Source organism: Peromyscus maniculatus, chromosome 8, assembly GCF_049852395.1.
Source record: "Peromyscus maniculatus bairdii isolate BWxNUB_F1_BW_parent chromosome 8, HU_Pman_BW_mat_3.1, whole genome shotgun sequence".
Taxonomy (NCBI): Eukaryota; Metazoa; Chordata; class Mammalia; order Rodentia; family Cricetidae; genus Peromyscus; species Peromyscus maniculatus.
In genome coordinates, this window is record NC_134859.1 from 55,818,778 (window position 1) to 55,838,144 (window position 19,367).

General features: G+C 45.5%; 2 protein-coding genes across 3 annotated transcripts in view; both read right to left on the reverse strand.

Moving 5' to 3' along the window:
- Positions 1 to 4,268: 4,268 nt before the first annotated feature.
- Positions 4,269 to 6,052, reverse strand: LOC107399582 (uncharacterized). Its single transcript, XM_015987662.3, has 2 exons — positions 4,855 to 6,052; positions 4,269 to 4,761 (listed from the first exon to the last, which is right to left on the reverse strand). The coding sequence occupies exon 1, from the start codon at positions 5,784 to 5,786 to the stop codon at positions 5,421 to 5,423; it is 366 nt and encodes a 121-aa protein (XP_015843148.1). The 5' UTR covers positions 5,787 to 6,052; the 3' UTR covers positions 4,269 to 4,761; positions 4,855 to 5,420.
- Positions 6,053 to 16,050: 9,998 nt separating this feature from the next.
- The window catches only part of LOC102916156 (NACHT, LRR and PYD domains-containing protein 1a-like), a 40,281-nt gene continuing 36,964 nt past the window's right edge, over positions 16,051 to 19,367 (reverse strand). The window contains exon 14 of one of the 2 annotated variants that reach the window (XM_076542795.1): positions 16,051 to 19,159. In XM_076542795.1, coding sequence (XP_076398910.1) covers positions 18,861 to 19,159 — 299 coding nt within the window. In that variant the 3' untranslated portion in view covers positions 16,051 to 18,860. The remainder of the gene's footprint in view (positions 19,160 to 19,367) is intronic. The other variant, XM_076542794.1, reaches the window with a different exon arrangement.

The following is a 19,367-nucleotide window of genomic DNA, read 5'->3' on the forward strand; positions in this document are numbered from 1 at the left end:
TAGTGTCTGTGGGAGTGGGGGAGCTTTTAGGGAGGAGGTTTCCAATAAAAACATGAGTTTAGGCTACTGTGGTGTGATCTCACCCTATAACGCCTCCACTGTGGGGAGAGACAGCAAGAAGGCATTTTCCTTAATGTTGGACTTCCTAATCTCTATATTTGTTATAAGTAAATACTTTCTTGAGGTATTTACATGCTACCTTGCAGCTTAATATATAGGAAGGGATTTTTTTTTTTTTTTTTTTTTTTTTTTTTTTTTTGAGGCAGGTTTTCTCTGTGTAGCTTTGTGCCTTTCCTGGATCTTGCTCTGTAGACCAGGTTGGCCTCGAACTCTCAAAGATCCGCCTGCTTCTGCCTCCCGAGTGCTGGGATTAAAGGCGTGTGCCACCACCGCCCGGCCATGGGAAAAGATTCTTAATTGAGCACTGGCTTCTTCGAGGGTAATGCTTAAAGAATGATGCCATAGCCAAAGATACTTGTACTTTGGTCATGAGCCCTTGGTGATCTCAGTCCTTTTGACTGACTGAAGACAACTTGAGAGAAGGATTAAACCACCTGATTCCTTTACTAATCAGTCACCACACTGGGACAGCCAGTACAGCACACTTATCAGTAGCTTTACTTGCACCAGGAACTTGCTAATTGATTGCAATAAGTAGCAAAAAAGACCACTCTTGACTTTGGTACAGAAGAAAGGTTGCTGTTTCCAGAACAAATCCTTCACAAGAGCAAGGTCCTGGTGGTGGTAAGCAGTTAACCTTGGAGTCCAGCAAGACTTGGAGAAAAGCCAGTCTCCTTTATGGCTTTTTGTTATTTGGGTTTTGTTTTGTTTTGTTTTGTTTTGAGGCAAGGTTTCATGTACTGAGATTAGCCTTTACCTACAAAATGTTGGCATTACAGTTTGCCACCACACCTGGCTCATTGGCTTTTTACTTAAATGAAAGCTTTCACATTTGTAGCACATTGGAAACATTGTAGTTGGATGGGGGTCCTTCAAAAGATATGTTTGTATTGTAATTCCTGAGAGGTAAGTGTTGCCTTATTTAGAAAAAGGGTCTTTGTAAGTATAATCGTTGAGTATGAAGAGACCATCTTGAATTATCTTGGTGAGACGTAGTCCAGGGATCTAAATATACCTCTAAGGAGAAAGCAAAGGCCAGGGAGGCCAAGAGGAAGATTTGAGACGAAAGACAAGCTGTCTTGTTACCTAGACAGTTCAGGATACTGCAGCCACAAAGTGGAAGAGGTGGGGTACAGTAAGCATCTGTGAGCTTCTAAAAGTGGTGTGGTCCTGTGGACACATTGTAGATTTCTGACCTACACAGCTATGATAGTAGTTCCTGGTGTTTTGAGTCACCAGGTTTTTTACAGCAGCCATGGGCCTAGTGAAATCAGAGTAAGATACTTAAAAGAGTATAGGATACCTGTTAGGAAAATAAAATCTGAGGCCTTTCATGCTATATCCCAGATAGTGAAGTTCTAACATCGCCCTCAAGCATAATATTTCATAATCAGAAATGATTTCGTGTGTCCATATTCTGTCTACCACTGACAACTCAGAAGAACAGAACACTTGCCCCAACAATTGGCACTGGGTTAATTTTGATCTGCTGGAAGTAGATGGCTGATGTTTGTCCCTTGGGCCAAATGTAGATATGTGATCTCAGCTAGGCCAATAAGAGTCTAGAGTTTTAGAAATACATATTTTTGGCACTAGTGATTGAACCTAAGAGTGTTCACACTAAGCTATACTGAACTATACATTCCTAGGAATTTAGCAACATAAAACATGAGCCAAAAGGATGGGTACATTTGATTATTTTTAAGATTTATTTTATGTATATGAGTGTTTTGCCTACATGTCCATGGAGTGAATGACTGAGGAGGCCAGAAGAGAGTGTCTGATCCCCAGAACTGTAGTCACTATGTGGGTCATGGAAGCCTAAACCCTGTCCTCTGCAAGAATCCTGAGTGTTCTGAACTGTTGAGCCATTTCTCCAGCTCATAGGTGATTTGTTTTACAGTCAAACTCTAAAAGGCTGCTTATTAATAGGAAAAGACTTGGTATGCAACCTCAAAATCGGTACATTTTTGAGATCATAGGGAAGCAGTCTCCTACAAAATAGTCAAATGCATGATCACTATGGGAAACCTAAACTGCCTAACAGGAAGGTAGGCCAGACAGGTGATGAGGCAACATGTGGATGATGGGAAAGCAGTGATTAGAAAATACAGGCCACCCAGCACTCGGGAGGCAGAGGCAAATGGATCTTTGTAAGTTTGGGGCCAGCCTGGTCTACAGAGTGAGTTCCAGGATAGCCAGGGCTACACAAATCTTGAATCAAAAACCAAAAAGAAAATACAGGCCAAATACTGGAGCTGAATAGAACCAGAAAGTTCAAAGAAAATGAGCAGATGTAGGGAACACAGGCCAATAAGACAGTATTGGAGTATGGGAAGGAAGTCATTGAGTCTTGGGTAGACTTGAGGAAGGCAGTGGTGGGTGAATGGTAAAGGCTGCAGTACAACAGCCGGGAGACTTGGTGGGACAACCATACATTCAGAAGTGATGGACAATATAGGTTATGGTTGCTATTCTGGGCATTGACCCTAGGGTTCATAACATTGAAATACATCCCAATAGTGGGGATATTTGAGATTTTTAGATTTTATTTATATCCCTGTGTATGCCGTATGTTTGCTGGTGCTTGTGAAGGCCAGAAGAGGGCATCAGAGCTGGGGTGAAGGGGTGATGGTGAGCTGACCAACATAGGTGCAGGGAAGCCAACTCCAGTCCTCTGGAAGAGCAGCAAGCATTCTTTTGTTACGTGGTTGGTTGGTTTGGTTTGGGCTCATGGGAGGAAAAGGTTCATTTCCTCTTATAGTTCAAGGTAAGTCTTACTGAGGGAAGTCAGGGCAGGGACTCAAGCCTGGAGGCAGAAACTGAAGCGGAGGCCACTGAAGGATGCTACTTACTCTATGGCCTGCTCAGCTTTTTTATTAAAATGTAGTTACATATTTTCCTCATTCCCTTTACTCCCTCCAACCCTTCCCATGCCCCTCTTCTCAAATTCATGTCCCTTTTCTTAAATAGTTATTAAACACACACACACAAATACATAAATACAACCTGCTGAGTCTATTTAGAGTTTGTATGTATAAGCTTCACCCATAATACCTCAACATTATGGCTTCCTAAACAAGATCTGAACGAGGACAGCACTAACACATACTAACATGAAGTGGGGAGATCTCACTGGGTCCCACCCATAGACAACTACAGGCAACCAAGGAATGCTGAGAGAGTGAGAGGGAGCGAGGGAGAATTAGTCTTCCCAGGGATGAGTCCCCCCATTGACTAACAAGCATTCTAAATGGCTGAGCCATCTCCAGTCCGGACATTGAAGTTAATGTTAAGATAATCAAGGCAATATGTCTTAACAGTGGTATAATTGGTAGAACCAGAACTAGATGCTTGAATTTGGGGTAGAAAATGGGAACTTAGATATCAGGAAAATTTAATAACATGGAATAATAGATATCGACAGATGGGTAATTTGGTTTGGGGACTAGAGGAAGGAATCTGTTGTCAGGATGATAATGATCATACCTAGGACTGTAAAGTGAGAGACAGTGCTTAGAAAGCACGAGCCCATACAAAGGGATTCAGGGGGAGCATTATTAAGGGATAGCACTAGATCCAGTATCCAAGGGTAAGAAACAAACTGATGCCTATCTCAGTTCCTTGGAGGTGTAATTTGGGGAACTGCCATTGATGGTCAGAATTACTGTAAATAGGCTGTCATCAGGGAAGAGTGGGCGTCAGACTGTGGCACTTAAAGGTCAGAGAAGCAGGGTACCAAGTCATGGTGATACAGGGTCAGGGGAGGTCAGAACTGTGGAGGAAGGCCCTTTTAGTGGAAAACAGTTTATAGAGTCCCAAGATGGGTGAATCAGTGGGGCAGATCCAGGGCTCAGCTGAGGGACTGTGCTGGGCCAGGAGCCCCTTATTAGGCAAGTGGGGCCATGTAGCAGTGGCAGACCTGACGTTAGGGGATTGTGGATATAGGAACCTGGACATAGTGACAGATGCCACAGGGGGCTCTATAGCTATTTGGAGTAAAGAGATGCTGTACCTAGGAATGCTGGGTAATAAGTCAGCTTTATAGGGACAGTGGGAATGTTTTAAAGAGTAGGGACTGGAATCTAGAGCAGAATAGGAAGTCTGTCAAGGGCCATCATATAGTTGGAAGTTAATGAACAACTGAATACAAAGGAGACTAAGAATGTGATTTATTCCATCAGATATATCACAATTGTGGACATTTCCATAAAGTATAGCAGTGTTGGAGTGCTGCATTTGAACAACTGACATTCACGAGTAAACAAAGTAGGTAGGCGAATAACCTGCAAAGATGAGTTCTGGTATTTACTTTTTTGAGTCTGAGGTGACAAGTCCAGCAGGAACTCTTGTTAACGACAGTCCCCAAACCCAGCCCCTTCATCTTGGTCCCTTAGCTTCAGAGGGCCTCCAGGATGAAATGAAGTCGCCTGAGGGTTCTCTAGCATAGTCCTCCCATGAACCCCAGCAAAGGAAGGCCCTCAGTCTCATCTCATGGAATCCACGAATTCTAGTCCTCCGTCCCTGAAGGTCTGTTGTCCCGTTCCACACAGTCCAAAAAAAAAACTGTCTTGAGCGTTGGCTTTCCGATGTTCAGCTCCGCTTACTACAGGCCTTGGGTCCTCCTGGTAGCCACAAAACCTAAAGCAAAAACAAAACAAAACAAAAAAAAACCCAGTCTGCGTCAGCTCCAACTCCTGAGGGCGCAGACATACCTTGACAAACACCACTCACCTCCAGCTTCCAGCCATACCCGCTGCTCTCCCAGGTCCGTCAGCTTGGTGTGCAGAGTTCTGACTGAAACAGCTCCTAAACAAAACTGCCTCATTCTGGAGCGACGCAGCATCATGGGGCTCCAGCGCTACAGCTAGGGCGCCGATTCTCCTCTCGCTAACCTCTGGGAGGCCGCGGGCTCGGGTCTGGTTCATCCTTTAAGCAACAGAAGGCTGGACTCATTCTTTGCTCTACAAACACAAAAACACTGGGCCCTCACGTCACAAAGTGGTAGGATATAGAGACGTCATCTTAATTACAAATGGGGTTCAATCCAATCCAGGATCGTAAACGTTAGAGACTAATTGCACTCAATGCGTGGGTGCAAGCAACACCGTCGATTCATTGCTGGCAGCGACTTTGGACCTTCTGATGAACAGTTAGACAAAGCAACAACAAAGAAAAGCATCAAAGGCTAGATGGAAGGGGTGCAGCGCATCTCCAAAACAAAAGGCTGCGTGTTCCCCTACCCCAACCGCCCCCACCCCCACCCCGACTCTGCGGCCACCCCGTCGGACCCAGGCCGCTTAGGCAAGCTGCAAATGGATATAGGTGAAAATGCAGGAAGTGATGGAGAGGGCGATGGTCGCGTAGATGAAGATGGAGAGGTGCGGGAAGTGGTCGAGGTAGCAGCCCTCCTCCACCAGAGGCTCCTCTTCCTCAGGCTCGCGGCGCACGGCGGCCTTCCGGGACTGCCCAGCGCGGGTCCCAGGAGCCCTCCCGCCCGCGCGCCGACCAGATTTCCGGCTAGCCCAGGACGCCGCCTTGGGTGCGCGGGCACTGTAGCTCTTCTCCGGGGGCGGCTTATCGAATAGGCCCTCGGACTCAGGGTCAGAGTCGAAATACATCTGCTCTGGACCCCAGGGCTTGCGCTGAAAGGGACCTTTAGCCATCAGCGTAGAGCAGGGTCAGCTGCTGAGACTGGGAGACGAAGTCCCTAAGGGGTCGCAGTGCAGTGGGCGGTGGCCGGGACTGCAGCAGTATTTCTACACCTAGTGGGGGTGGGGGTGGCAGAGGCGGAGCCAGAAGAGCAGGGGGCCTCTGCGGGTCCCGGGCCTCTCTGCCCAGACGCCACTTTCTCTGGCTCCTCCTTTCCGCCCACAGCCTGTTGCAGAGGTTGGCCAGCCAGCTTCTGGCACCTCGCAAACCTTGGCGCAGCAAGGTCTGTCTCCATAGCAACGGGCGTGCGGAAGGGGGCCGGGGGGAGGAGGCGAGAGGCGCTTGTTGGGATCCCCAGCTAGTAAGGGGGACGTGGCACTTATGGAAGAGGAAAGGCAGGAGTTAAAGCTCCAAGCTTCGTGAGGAGCTTCCCCAGGGTTTTATTTCTTCCTTTCAAAGACATGAATAATATAAGGTCTTAAAAACAACACGGAGAAACCCTGTCTCGAAAAACAACAACAACAACAACAAAAAAAAAAAACCACCAAAAACAAACAAACAAAAACACCTGATAGACAAACACTTTAATGAGGTGATGCACAAACGCGCAGTTTTATAACCAAACGACATGGCGTTGCTGCATGAGAGCCAGATACATGAAAATCAGTGGAGAAAGGCCAACTCACAGACTAAGTGGTGGCCGCTTAAATGCTCTTTCTCTTTGTCCTGTCCTCCTTCCTCCCAGGCAGAACTCCCTATCCCTATGAGGTTCCAGCAGTGTGTGTGTGTGTGTGTGTGTGTGTGTGTGTGTGTGTGTGTGTGTGTGTGTGTGTGTGTATGATGCATGAAAAACTGACACAATCTTATAGGAAAAAATGGTATATTTAGCTGTGTATGCACACAAGAGACTGAGGCAGAAGTCATGAGTTCCAGTCCAGCCTGCATGTATATGGAAACTCTGATTCAAAAGATAAAAACAAAATAACCTAATGAAAACAATATCACAATAAAACTTCCACAAACCGAGGGTCCAGAAGTAACAAAGTTAAAGACTCACTTTTCTCTTCCTCTCCTCTCGCTGCTATCTACATTCTATTTTCACATCTTTCATCTACCTCCAGCCTTTGGGGCATTTCATCTGTGATGGGGAACAAATCCTCTCAGGGAGCCAGTAAGGTGGCTCAGTAGGCTAAAGACACTTGCCACCTAGCCTGAAGACCTGAATTTGATCCCCACGATCCACATGATAGGAGAGAACTGGCTTCTGCAAATTGTCCTCTGAACTCCACATGTATGCTGTAATACACACACTCATACACACAGACACACTAAATGTACCTGCTCACACTGTTCAGCTGGAATCTCCAGCTTGCCCCTGTGAAAGCCCCATTTCTGACTCTCCAAACCCTGCCCTCTCAGAGAATCTCTAACAAAGGGAAGGCTCCAAAAATCCCAGTCCCGCATTCTTGGTGGCCACGGTAACCCTTCCCCTAAAGTCTCCACCTAAGGCACCTTGGGCACAAATCCAATTTATGGCAGACACGTCATCACCCCTTGATTACAGGGTACATAAGTGCCCTGCTTTAGTTTGGCCATGTGATTTTCTCCTGCCCCTTCTCCCTCCGCGGTCTCTGGGGGTTGAAGGAGTCACCTGGGAGTTACTTTTCTCAAAATAAACCTGTTCTTTTACTTTTTCAATTCGGCTTGATCTGGCTTACTGCATTGGCAGAGAAACCTATTATTGGGGTACAGAAAACTTATTACACACTAGTTATGTTTTTTAAGTGTTAAAAAAAGTCCTTCCAGAGACTTTTCATGATCTAAGCCCATTTCTCATCTCTGTTCCTAGTCAGACTCTTTGGCACCTTTAATACTTGGTGGGTACCACTGTCTCTTATCTGAGGGTCAGTCCCTTGTGGGATTTGGGGAGAGCAATCACATGACTCATTTGGGGCTTCATTGTGTTGGAGGAATCCACTGGCAAGCCTGTTGGGAGCAACAGATCCAGCTCCTACCAGACAACTCATTCTAGTTCATCCAGCTGAAGCCAGGATCAGAGTGTTGAAATAATGTGACCAGAGTGCTGTCTCTCACTCTCAAAGCATTCAGGACTCCTTGCAGCAATAGCATATATCATTAGGTAGTGGTGGCATTCTGATGTTTGTTGAATAAGTGATGAGGGGAATGAATGACGGGCTGTTGGCAGCAAGAGGCTACATTCTCGGAGTCTAGCAGCTGCAGATACGAGCATCTCCTTTGCTAGGACAAAGAGAACATGGGACCCTCAGCCATGCTATTGAAAATTGAGAAGGGTGGAGAGATTTTAGAAAGTGGCCTGACAGTATCATAAAAAGATAAGCATATACTTAAGATGTAACTCGGGGCTAGAGAGATGGCTCAGCAGTTATGAGTGCTGGCTGCTCTTCCAGAGGTTCCGTGTTCTATTCCTAGCACCACATGGTGGCTTACAACTGTAACTCCAGTTTCAGGGGATCTGACACCTTCTTCTGATCTCCATGGGCACCAGGCATGCACATAGTACACCAACATACATGCAGGAAAAACACCCATATGCATAAATTTGTTTTTAAAAGTTAAAAAAAGGATAGGACCCAAGTCTTATCCCCAGCTTACAGCAGATCATGTGTGGTGTCTGCCCCATTTCCAATGGATCACTCAGGTCTTCTACAGCCTTCCTCCATGACACATCCCTTTGTCTCAGCTGCCAAATCCAGGAGGCACTCCCTGGGAAACAGACTGGCCACTCTGGCCAAGAAATCATATTCGTGTGTTGCTCAGCCATCATTAAAGAAGCTTCCTCCTTCAGTAGATGGAAACAAATACAGAGATCCAAAGCCAGACAATGTGCAGAGTGAGAGACCTTGGAACAGTGGCTGTGCCCGAATCTACCGCTATTTCAGCCAGCAATTGCAACTCCAGTTATCGGCCTGCTTCTCTAGCAGCAGCCTGGTGGGAATTCTGTTCCTGCAGGTACCGGCTCTGTGGCTGCCGCTAAAGGTAATTTTAACTAAATCTTTATTGTTCTATTATAAATAAGACTTGAAATTCAAAGGCTGGGGTGAAACCCTGATAACTCAGAGAGGCTGAGTAGCAAAAAGTTAACCTTCTTTCCTTGCTGGCGTCTCAGAAAGCCCCATGCTTCCACTACGCCAAACCAGAAAATGCTGCACTGCTCCAAATCCCTCCCTTCTACTTCCTGTGTCTCTCTATCTCTCCCGGATGCCTTCTGATGCTCTATGATTACTTTCTGTCAACTAATTGCTAACTCAGCCTCCTGATCCAAGGTTTATTTTATGTAATCAATGCAAATGCAGACTCGGAGTTCACAATGTGATTGAATATTCCCCAACAACACTCTCTGTCTTTTTTGTTTGTTTGTTTGTTTTTCGAGACAGGGTTTCTCTGTATAGCTCTGAGCCTTTCCTGGAACTCTCTCTGTAGTCCAGGCTGGCCTTGAACTCAGAGATCCACCTGCCTTTGCCTCCTGAGTGCTGGGATTAAAGGCGTGCGCCACCACCGCTTGGCAAACACTCTGTCTTAAAAGGGTTATCTCCATCAATCCCTCCCCCCAGGGCTCAGGGAATCTTGCAGAAGAGTAGATGGAAAGATTGCAAGAGCCAGAGAGGATGGAGGATGCCTAGGAAACAAGGTTCTCTAGACACAATGGGACCAACACATATATGAACTCACAGAGACTGTGGCCATATGCACAGGCCTGTATGGGTCTGTGCCAGATGAGGTCCCAGAACTGGGAGAAATGGTCACAACCCCCCCGTCCCTAACCCAGACGCTATCTACAATAAATAACCACTCAGAAATGAAAAATTAGTTTTCTTCTATGGAGTCTCACTGGGGAAACAAACCAGTCTTGAGGGCAGACTCCAGGCCCAGCAGTAGATGGACAACAGAAAATGAACTCAATGGCATCTTTGGAGGTTCTTTGTCTCATAATGTTGTGTCAGGCTTTTTTTTTCTCCTTCTTGTTTTTCCTTACAGGTCCTTTGTGTATATATTATGCCTTCCAGATTTGTGTTTTAATGATTCCTGTGTGTATGACTGTGTATGTCCTAGTCCAGTTTGCTTGTGTTTTATTTTATTATTATTCTTTAGATGCCTGTTGTTTTCTAATGAGAGATAGGAAAGGTGTGGATTCAGATGGATCTTGGAGGAGTTGGGAGAGGAGAAACAATATTAGAATATATTGTATGAAAAAAATCTATTTTTAATGAGAGAAAAATAGAAATAAAAAAAGATCGGACCCAGTAATTCCACTCCTAGATTCTACCTGAGAAAAATGACAGCTCTACATGGAGGACTAATGTATAAACATCTATAGCAATGTTATTGGTAATAGCTGGATTTAAGAATAATTCAAATCTCCATCAAATGGTGAATGGATGAGGTTTATCTGTACAACTAGAATGCTCCTTGGCAATGCAAAGGAGCGAGCTACTGGTACTAACCAGGATGGGTCTAAAAGCATGCTAAGTGAAAAAGAAAAGCCGGGTGGTAGAATAAATATGAAATGTCTAGAAAAGACAACTTTATAGAGATAGAAAAGACATTTATTGCTTGTGGCTAAGGGGGACATAAAAATGCTAGCTGTAGGGGGCTGGAGAGATGGCTCAGAGGTTAAGAGCACTGACTGCTCTTCCAGAAACCCTGAGTTCAATTCCCAGCACCACACGGTGGTTCACAACCATTTGTAATGAGATCTGGTGCCCTCTTCTGGCCTGCAGTCATACATGTTGTATAATAAATAAATAAATCTTTAAAAAAAAAATGCTAGCTGTAAACAGGCTCCAGGTAACTTTCTAGCAACAGGAATGTTCTAAATGCTGAACTGTGGTATAACCTTATACAGTTTTCTTTTTAAAAATCATTTTTGAATTTTATGTGTGTGGGTGTTTTGCCTGAGTATATGTCTGTGTACTATGTGTGCATGAAGTCTGAGTGTATGTCTGTGTACCGTGTGTGCATGGAGCCTGCAGAGGTCAGAGAGGGTGTCAGATTCCCCACAGCTGGAGTTAAGGGAGGATTGTGAGCCACCATGTGGGTGCTAGGAATTGGATCTGGGTGCTCTGGAAGAGCAGAGAATGCTCTTAATTGGTGAACCATCTTTCCAGTTTCCTCTTCTTAAAATAAATTTAAAAAGGACTTTATTTTATTTATGTGCATGCATGTATGTATGTATATGTGAGCATGTGTGTGCAGGTGTCTGTGGGTGTCAGAAGAGGGCATCTTTATTTTTAGATTTATTTTTATGATTTTAATGTATATATGGGTATCATGTATATATGAGGTGCTACGTGTGTGAGTACCCAGGGAGCTCAGATGAGGGTGCTAGATCCCTTGGAGCTGGAGTTACAGGCTTTGAGGTACCCAAAGTGGGTGCTAGGAACCAATCTCAGTTATTTGGAAGAGTGAAACTCTTTACCACTGAGACATCTCTCCAACTTGTTTTTTTTTCTTTTTTGGACAGGATCTCATTTTGTATCTTAAACTGGCCTGAAACTCACTGTGTAGCCCAGAGTACCCTCAAATGCATGGGTTATCCTCTTGCCTCAGGGATTGGTGGGATTCTATGCTTATAGATTGGTGGGATTTTGTAGTCTGACTCTGGGGCAAGCTCAGGGATTGGTGTGATTTCAAGCCCCGGTCCTGGGGTCAAGTCAGGGTCTGAGTGTTTTTCCTTGGCCCTTTTTAATCTTACAGCCTCCAAGTGTTGATCCCAAGGCAGGCTTTTTGCAGAAGGATATGCAAGAAATCAAAAGCAAACCCATTTTCAGAACAAAAGGAGAATAGTTAATAAAGTGACGCTGCATTTGAGGTTGGGTGCTTGCTGCTGCTCAGTGGCAGACTGTTTGCCTAGCATGCACAGGGGCTGGGTGTGGATTGATGTAGTTGCCAGAGAGGATTATCTTGAAATCAAACAGGTTTTTGTGATTATCTAAACCAGAATTAAATAATTTAAGATCACATGTACTAAAATGATAAGAAAATGTAAAATGTATTTCCATAGAGGAATCTGGGATGGAAAGAATGGAGATGGTAATTTTCATCTTGCTTGATGATACGATCATGTGGTAGCCTCATCCTCAGTTTTCCAGATCTTATGCATCATTGTCATGCTATTTTTTGTGTGTGACAAAAGCAATTAGGTGGTGAGACAATATAAGTAACAGGCCTAGTGGCTGTTGTCAGAACTAACAATATCCTGTGATGTTCTGATCAGTGCCCACGCACTCTAAGGTCTTTATCCCAATTGTCTAGACGGCCCTATATTGTTTAGCAACCACTTGCTCAACAGCGGTTGCTAAGCAACTAGGGACAGGGCTGCACTTCTGAATCACATCATAGCATCTCTGCTTCTGCCAGCCTCTTCCCATCAACTTCTCTCCAGCAGTGCCATGCTCTTGTCTATCTAGTCCCTTTCTCCCACTTTCCTCTTCCAGGCTCCTATGGGCTGGGGCTAACCTACCAATAGTTCCCGATGGATTCCCACCACTGCAGAGCTTAGCATAGCAAGACAGTCATAGGATCCATAAATCTCCTTCCCTATCCACTTTTCATGGTTGTGGGAAATGATCCTTAATTAGTCAGGGTTCTCTAGAGTCACAGAATGAATCTCTCTCTCTCTCTCTCTCTCTCTCTCTCTCTCTCTCTCTCTCTCTCTCTCTCTCTCTCTCTCTCTCTCTGAATGACTTACAGGCTGCAGTCCAACCATGGCTAGCTGTGAATGGAAAGTCCAAGAGTCTAGTAGCTGCTCAGTCCCACGAGGCTGGACGCCTCAGCTGGTCTTCTGTATATGCCGGAATCCTGAAGAAGTCGGCTCCAATGCCAGTGAAAAAAATGGATGTGCTGGCAAGGCAAAGGCCAGCAGGCAAAGAATGAATGAACCTTCCTTCTTCCACTGTCCTTAGATAGGCTTCCAGCAGAAGGTGTCCCAGATTAAAAGTGTGCTCTCCTGCCTCAAGATGTGGATTAAAAGCTCGTGTTGTCCCCTCAAGATCCAGATCAAAAGTCTGTGTCTTCCAGGCTCAAGACCCAGATCAAAAGTGTGTTATCCTGCATAATGGGCATTTACAGCTTAGATGCAAGATTGTAAAACATCGGTAGCGAACTTCTGCCCTCTGGGGTTCTCCCATTGTGCTGTAAGCCTGTATTTAAGACCTCTTCCCTCCTCCAATAAACGACATTTGGCATAAAAAAAAAAAAAAAAAAGTGTGTTGCCTTCCCGTCTCAAGATCTAAATCACAAGTGTGCCCTCCATTTCTGATTGTAGTCCATTCCAGCTATAGTCACGTTGACAACCAAGAATAGCTGTCACACTTAACCCTCTGTGTTGCTCATTCCCACTACCCCCACCGCGTTAGTTCACCATTCCTTTCACCCTGAGGAGGTCCCCTTAACACTCTGCTTACTCCCCCAAGGACTGCTCAACTCAATACATGCCAGCACTGAGGACACGGACCAGGAGTTCAGGATCATTTCCGTTACCCAGAAAGTTCAAAAGCAGCCTGGGCTACAGTAGACCTGGCCTCAAACAACAAAAACAGAAACTGGCAGAGAACCAGAAATAGATGAACCAGCATGAGATGCAGCCACAGCGCCCCCTAGACAGGCCCTCCCTCTAGGAACAGCAGTGACCCTCTTCTCCAAGTGGGATCCTTGGTGTGAGTGAATCAATCTGCCCTGTGGGCACGTACACTGGCTCCTTGGCTACAGAGGTCTCCCTGGGATGCGCCTTCATCGTGGGGGCCAAGGTTTTTGTTTGTTTGTTTGTTTTGTGGGCAGATAACTATTTTGTGGAGGATAATCGTATTCAGAGGAGTAGATCTTTAAAGAGCAGATTTGTTTCTAAGAGTGAATTGTTCTAAGCACTCAGTCCCCTTTGTCACGGTCACCTGCTGCCCTTTCATATAGGTCCCCTCCCTAACTGGCTTAGCAGAAGCCACCATCAGATAAAGCTGCCTAGCTAGCCTCCAGAACTATATGCCAAACTTTAAAACACAAAGTCCCGAGCTTCAGGTACTCTGCTATAACAACAGAGAATGGACTAAGACACTGTGAGAAAGCCACCGTGAGTCTCAGGCACTTGGGCAGTGTGATCAGTTAACGGGAGAACAAAATGTTCTGGCACAGTTCGGGCTCTTCTCTTCCTGGTGCCATCAGGCTTCCAGGAAATCTTGGTGGTGCTGAGTCTGACATGTTAGTCATCACACACAGTGTTAATGCCGGCCCGTCCTACTGAAACACGAGCCGGTCCAGGGATATCATTGGACATGTGGTCCCAATCATTCCCACAAAAGGAAGGCACGCCCTGCTGCAGAGCAGTGAGAGCCAAAGCTGGACAGAAAACGTGATGAGCTGCCTCAGAGGTGGCAGTTTCCTAGCTTAAGATGTTTTACAGCTTCATTATATTTTTATATAATAGTGGCATGCTATGTGTATATATGTAAATTAAATGCATTGACATGTAAAATGAAGCCACCACAATTGCAATAATGACTATCTCTATATTTTCTCATATGTCTTCACGCTCCTTTGGAATCACTCCTTTTTGTCCCTCTCCAGACTTTCTCTGGCGGGCAGCCAGTAATAACCTTTATCTTACTATAGCTTTGTTTACATTGCCTAGAAATTTATTTATTTATGACGAGATGGGTTTTACTATGCTTCCCAGACTGGCCCTGAACTCCAGTGCTCAAGTGAGCCTTTTGCCTCAGTTTCCTAGGTAGCTAGGATTACAGGCACAAGGCACTGTGACTTTTGTTATTATAACAAAATATGTGAAGCTGGTTTGCTTTGTATTTTAAAGTTTGGCATATCGTTTTGGAGGCTAGCTAGGCAGCTTTATCTGATGGTGTCTTCTGCTAAGCCAGTTACAACACCACAGAGGGAGCCCGTGTGAAAGGCCAGCGGTGTGAGTGACAAGGAGGGCTGACCGCTTGTAAGAACTCACTCTCAAGAACTAACATAGTACTCTAAGCCACCCCTCTCCAAAGAATTCTATGACCTAGAATTTTGTGTAACTGGAATCATATAGTGGCCATTTATTTCCCCTCTAGCATTTTAAATTTAATATTTTCTTTCCAAAAGGTTTATGCTGCTTTTTAGTAGTTTTTTTCTCTCTCCAATACAATATTTTATTATTTGGGAATTTCATCTCAATCACACTCACTTTCCTATTCCTCCCAGGCCCACACTCCAACCTTTTGGCACTTGATAGTTTATTTTTTAAATGTATTTATTTTTATTTCATGTGCATTGGTATTTTGTCTGCATATATGTCTGTGTGAGGGTGTCAGATTCCCTGGAACTGGAGTTATAAACAGTTGTGAGCTGTCTTGTGGGACCTCTGGAAGAGCAGCCAGTGCTCTTTTTTTTTTTTTTAAATTATTTATTATGTGTATATACAGTGCTCTACCTGCATGTATGATTGCACTGCAGGCCAGAAGAGGGCACCAGATATCATTATAGATCATTACAGATGGTAGTGAGCCACTTTGTGGTTGCTGGGAATTGAACTCAGGACCTCTAGAAGAGCAAACGGTGCTCTTAACCTCTGAGCCATCTCTACAGCCCATTAGTTAATTTTTGATTCTATCTATCTATCTATCTATCTATCTATCTATCTATCTATCTATCTATCTATCTATCTATCTATCTATCTATCTAATCTGTTTTTCAAGACAGGGTTTCTCTGTGTAGTTTTGGTGCCTGTTCTGGATCTCACTCTGTAGCCCAGGCTGGCATTGAAGAGATCCACCTGGCTCTGCCTCCCGAGTGCTGGGATTAAAGGCGTACGCCACCGCCATCCGGTTTATTTTTAATTGCTAATTTTAATACAGTATTCTGCCATGTGCATGTCACCACAAAGCATTTTTCTATTTATATGTTAGTGGGTTTTGGATTGTTTCTAGATTTTAACTATTAAAAATTTAGCTTCTCGGCCACCTGTTTACAAGTCTTTGTATGGCCATGTGCACTTGTTTATCTTGGGTAGGCACCAAGTTATAGAATGACTCGTGCTATCATACTGGCTACCAGTACCCTGAAAACCTAATGAAGGAGCTACTTTGTGTGTGTGTATGAGTAGTATGAGTGTGTCTTTGTCTATGGGTGACATTAGTCATTAGGAAGATGTTGACTTTCAGAGACACAAAGCTTCACGCTAGGCTGCTCCCCACCTGGACTTTGGTTTGCTTTCTCCTCCGCTCACAACCCTGCATTCAGAGCCCTCCCCTCCCCACCGCACCCCCTCAGAGTTAAGGCTGCAGTTGTGACTTCATCCTGCAGGTGGCAGGAGTGGGCAAGGTCTGAAGGCCCAACTCGTAGCTGCTCCCTCCTACTAGAAACTTTCAGCAGATCCTGGGGCTTCCTGTATGCCCAAGTGGGAGGACTTCTGGGTTCCCCTCCTTTTCCAGGTTTGGCAAAGCAGATTGGCAAACCTAGAACTGCAGGTTCCACTTCAGGCTTCTAAAGGAGAGCCTGTGTTCATCAACATTTTATCTTCCCAGCTCCTACTGAACAGCCCACTGAGTGCTTAACAATCAATGACTTTTCTAGTCCAAAGTCCTGCAAACCTCCCCAAAATACATGGTCGGGTCTCTCACAGCAATACCCCACTATCCTGGTACCAATTTCTGTTTTAGGGTTACTATGGCTGTGATTAAACACTATGGTCTGCTGTGGGATGATCTGTATGTCAAATGCTCTGATTGGTCAATAAATAAAACACTGATTGCCCAGTGGCCAGGCAGGAAGTATAGGCAGGACTAACAGAGAGGAGAAAGGAAGGAACAGGAAGACAGAGGGAGACACTGCCAGCCGCCGCCATGACAAGAAGCATGAGAAGACGCCAGGTAAGCCACGAGCCATGTGGCAAGGTATAGATTTATGGAAATGGATTAATTTAAGCTATAAGAACAGTTAGCAAGAAGCCTGCCATGGCCATACAGTTTGTAAGCAATATAAGTCTCTGTGTTTACTTGGTCGGGTCTGAGTGGCTGTGGGACTGGCGGGTGATAGAGATTTGTCCTGACTGTGGGCAAGGCAGGAAAACTCTAGTTACAATGGTCAAAGCAACGGGGATGGGGGGGGGGGGGGTGCTTCTTCCTTATACTTTGGAAGTAGCTGGGACTGATGCATGGTCCTTGCCTCCTAATTTTCTTTTCTTTTTTTATGCTTGTCAAGCGGTAGGTGGAGACTGTCTTCTGTCCTACTGCGTTCTTGTCCCTCTCTCTAAGAATGGAGGAGACAGACAGTTGAGTACAAATGGCAAGTATTTCATTTTTCAAGTTGGAATTGGCAAGGTTTAAGTGGAATAAAACAATTTAAAGCAGACTGCCACATGGGATTACAAGAAAACAGGTTTGAACTCTCCCTAGCAGTGGGATGCTGTTATAGTCTCGAGAAGTGTTCCAGTTAACGGGAGTGTGACGGCTCAGCAGTTCTTGCGGAGCTCTGGGATACCAGCCAAGAGTAGTCAGTCCCTTGCGGAGCAACACAGAGGAGCAGGCCTGCCGGTCTCCTGTTCTCCGGTCTCCGGAGAGTCTGGAAGGTTGGAGTTATAGGTCTCCTGAAGCAGCAGTTCTTCGAGCAGGAAATGAATTCCCCTTTGCCGCCCAGCCAGTGCTGAGCCCTGGAGGCTGAGGCAGAAAAAACTCGAGTCCTGGAAGCTGGCTTTGAGCAAGCGCCTTGCCCAGGACAGAAAATCCTTAGGGGCAGGCAGCCTCCTCTTCGAAGAGTGAGGCGTTTGGGAGTCTGGCTCTTAAAGTCTTCAAGGCTTTTTCCTCTGAAGAGAACAGGAGTACTAGGCTCAGAAGTCTTCCTTTTCCTCTTTTTCCATGAGCTCCTGCAGTAGTTCTGGCTTTATAGTATTGAAATGTGTGGATTTGGTTGCCAGGATGCCAGCTAAACGTTGCTGGCTAAATGTGGGTATGCAAATAAGGTGAAGAAATAGGACCAATCAGAGAAGAGCTATCAAACCTAATAGGGGAAAGACCCCTAAGCTCCACTCGTCTCTGTTTCCATAGAGGTAGGAAACACTGTAAAAGTTTCTGCTGTGATGTTTTCAGACGCTTGCTGTGACCAGACTGCTTAGTTCATCCAGGGGTTTAAATGGGATTCAAATGAAACCGCTTTGAGCCCTCGGTGGCAGTAGAATGCTCTTCTAGTTCTGAGAAGTGTTACAGTTACACTGAGTGTTACGGTTCAGCAGCTCTGCTCTAGTAGTTGTTTCTTGGGTGTGTGTGTGTGGTGTGGTGGTGGGGCTCTTTGTTTCTGTTTAGGGCTGCTGCTACTGTTTTAACTACTGTTAGCAGCCTGCTGCCTGTGGCTCCTTTGTCCTCTACACCTGAGCCTGCTGGACACTGGAAAGTTCCCAATGGGGGACCCCATCTAACCAACATTTGTATACAAACAATGCTACATTTTCTAACTGTACAATTGTGGGATGCTGAGAGATATGCTGACCTTCTTCACCCACCCACTAAGCAGTGAAATCAAGATATTGTACAGTGCCTACTGTGTACTTTAGTCCTTTTTTTAAAAGGCAGAGCTTTTAATTTTAATTCAATTGTGGCTTGAAAAGGTTACATGGACAATTCCAGAAACAAACAATTTGTAAGTTCTAAATTGTATGCCATTCTGAGTGGGCTGATAAAATATGTCCACTGCCGCTGGGCGGTGGTGGCCCACGCCTTTAATCCCAGCACTCGGGAGGCAGAGGCAGGTGGATTTCTGTGAGTTCGAGGCCAGCCTGGGCTATAGAGCAAGTTCCTGGGAAGGCGCAAAGCTACCCTGAGAAACTATCTCAAAAAACAAAAACAACAGCAACAACAAAGGTCACTGCCAAGGATGCCTCACAGTTACCCACTTGCCCCTTGGCTTTCACAGTCAAGCTGTCTAGAGGGACATCTCTGAGAATGAATGCCACCTGCAGCAGACAAGCTTCACAGAACCAAGACCAAGCCAAGGGGGATCATAGATGGTGGAAATGAGGCCAAAAGAAAGATCAGGCAGAGGCATGGTTCAAGGCTCAGGTTTCAGCTGTCGAGATCTCAGGATACCCATCCCCCAAGGTCCCTGCCCCACCTCTCCCAGAGTTCTAGGATCAGGTAAGAGTGGGTCTCCTTCAGGGCTTGGTAGAGTTGACTTTTTCTGGCTTTGTCCCAGGACCGACTGTAGCTGAACAGCCTCCGCATCTTGTTTTGATTGTTGGCCTCAGCACGAACCATCTCATACTGCTCTTCACTCAGCACCTGACCATGCAGTTTGTCCAAGACAGGGTCCACTGATGTCACTCGGGCCACCAGCTGCTCCCTATGCCGGTCCACAAAGTGCAGGGAGGGCCTGGCAACTGTGGATGAAGGCAAGACTGGCAGGAATCAAAGAGAGGCTCCCAGCAGAGCCTCTCACAGCTCATTCTCCACTTCTGTTTCTTATCTCATTGTGTCACTGGCTTCCTTCCCACTCTGGAAACCCCTTGCCTAGCCTCATGTCAGTAGCCAGCCTGACACTCTGTGGGAACAGAAAGGGTTAATGACTGAGGTTGTGAATGGGGTGTG

What these genes read in the sequence shown, in the direction of transcription:
- LOC107399582 (XM_015987662.3), bottom strand. Translation starts at nt 5,786, where the DNA reads ATGGCTAAAGGTCCCTTTCAGCGCAAGCCCTGGGGTCCAGAGCAGATG.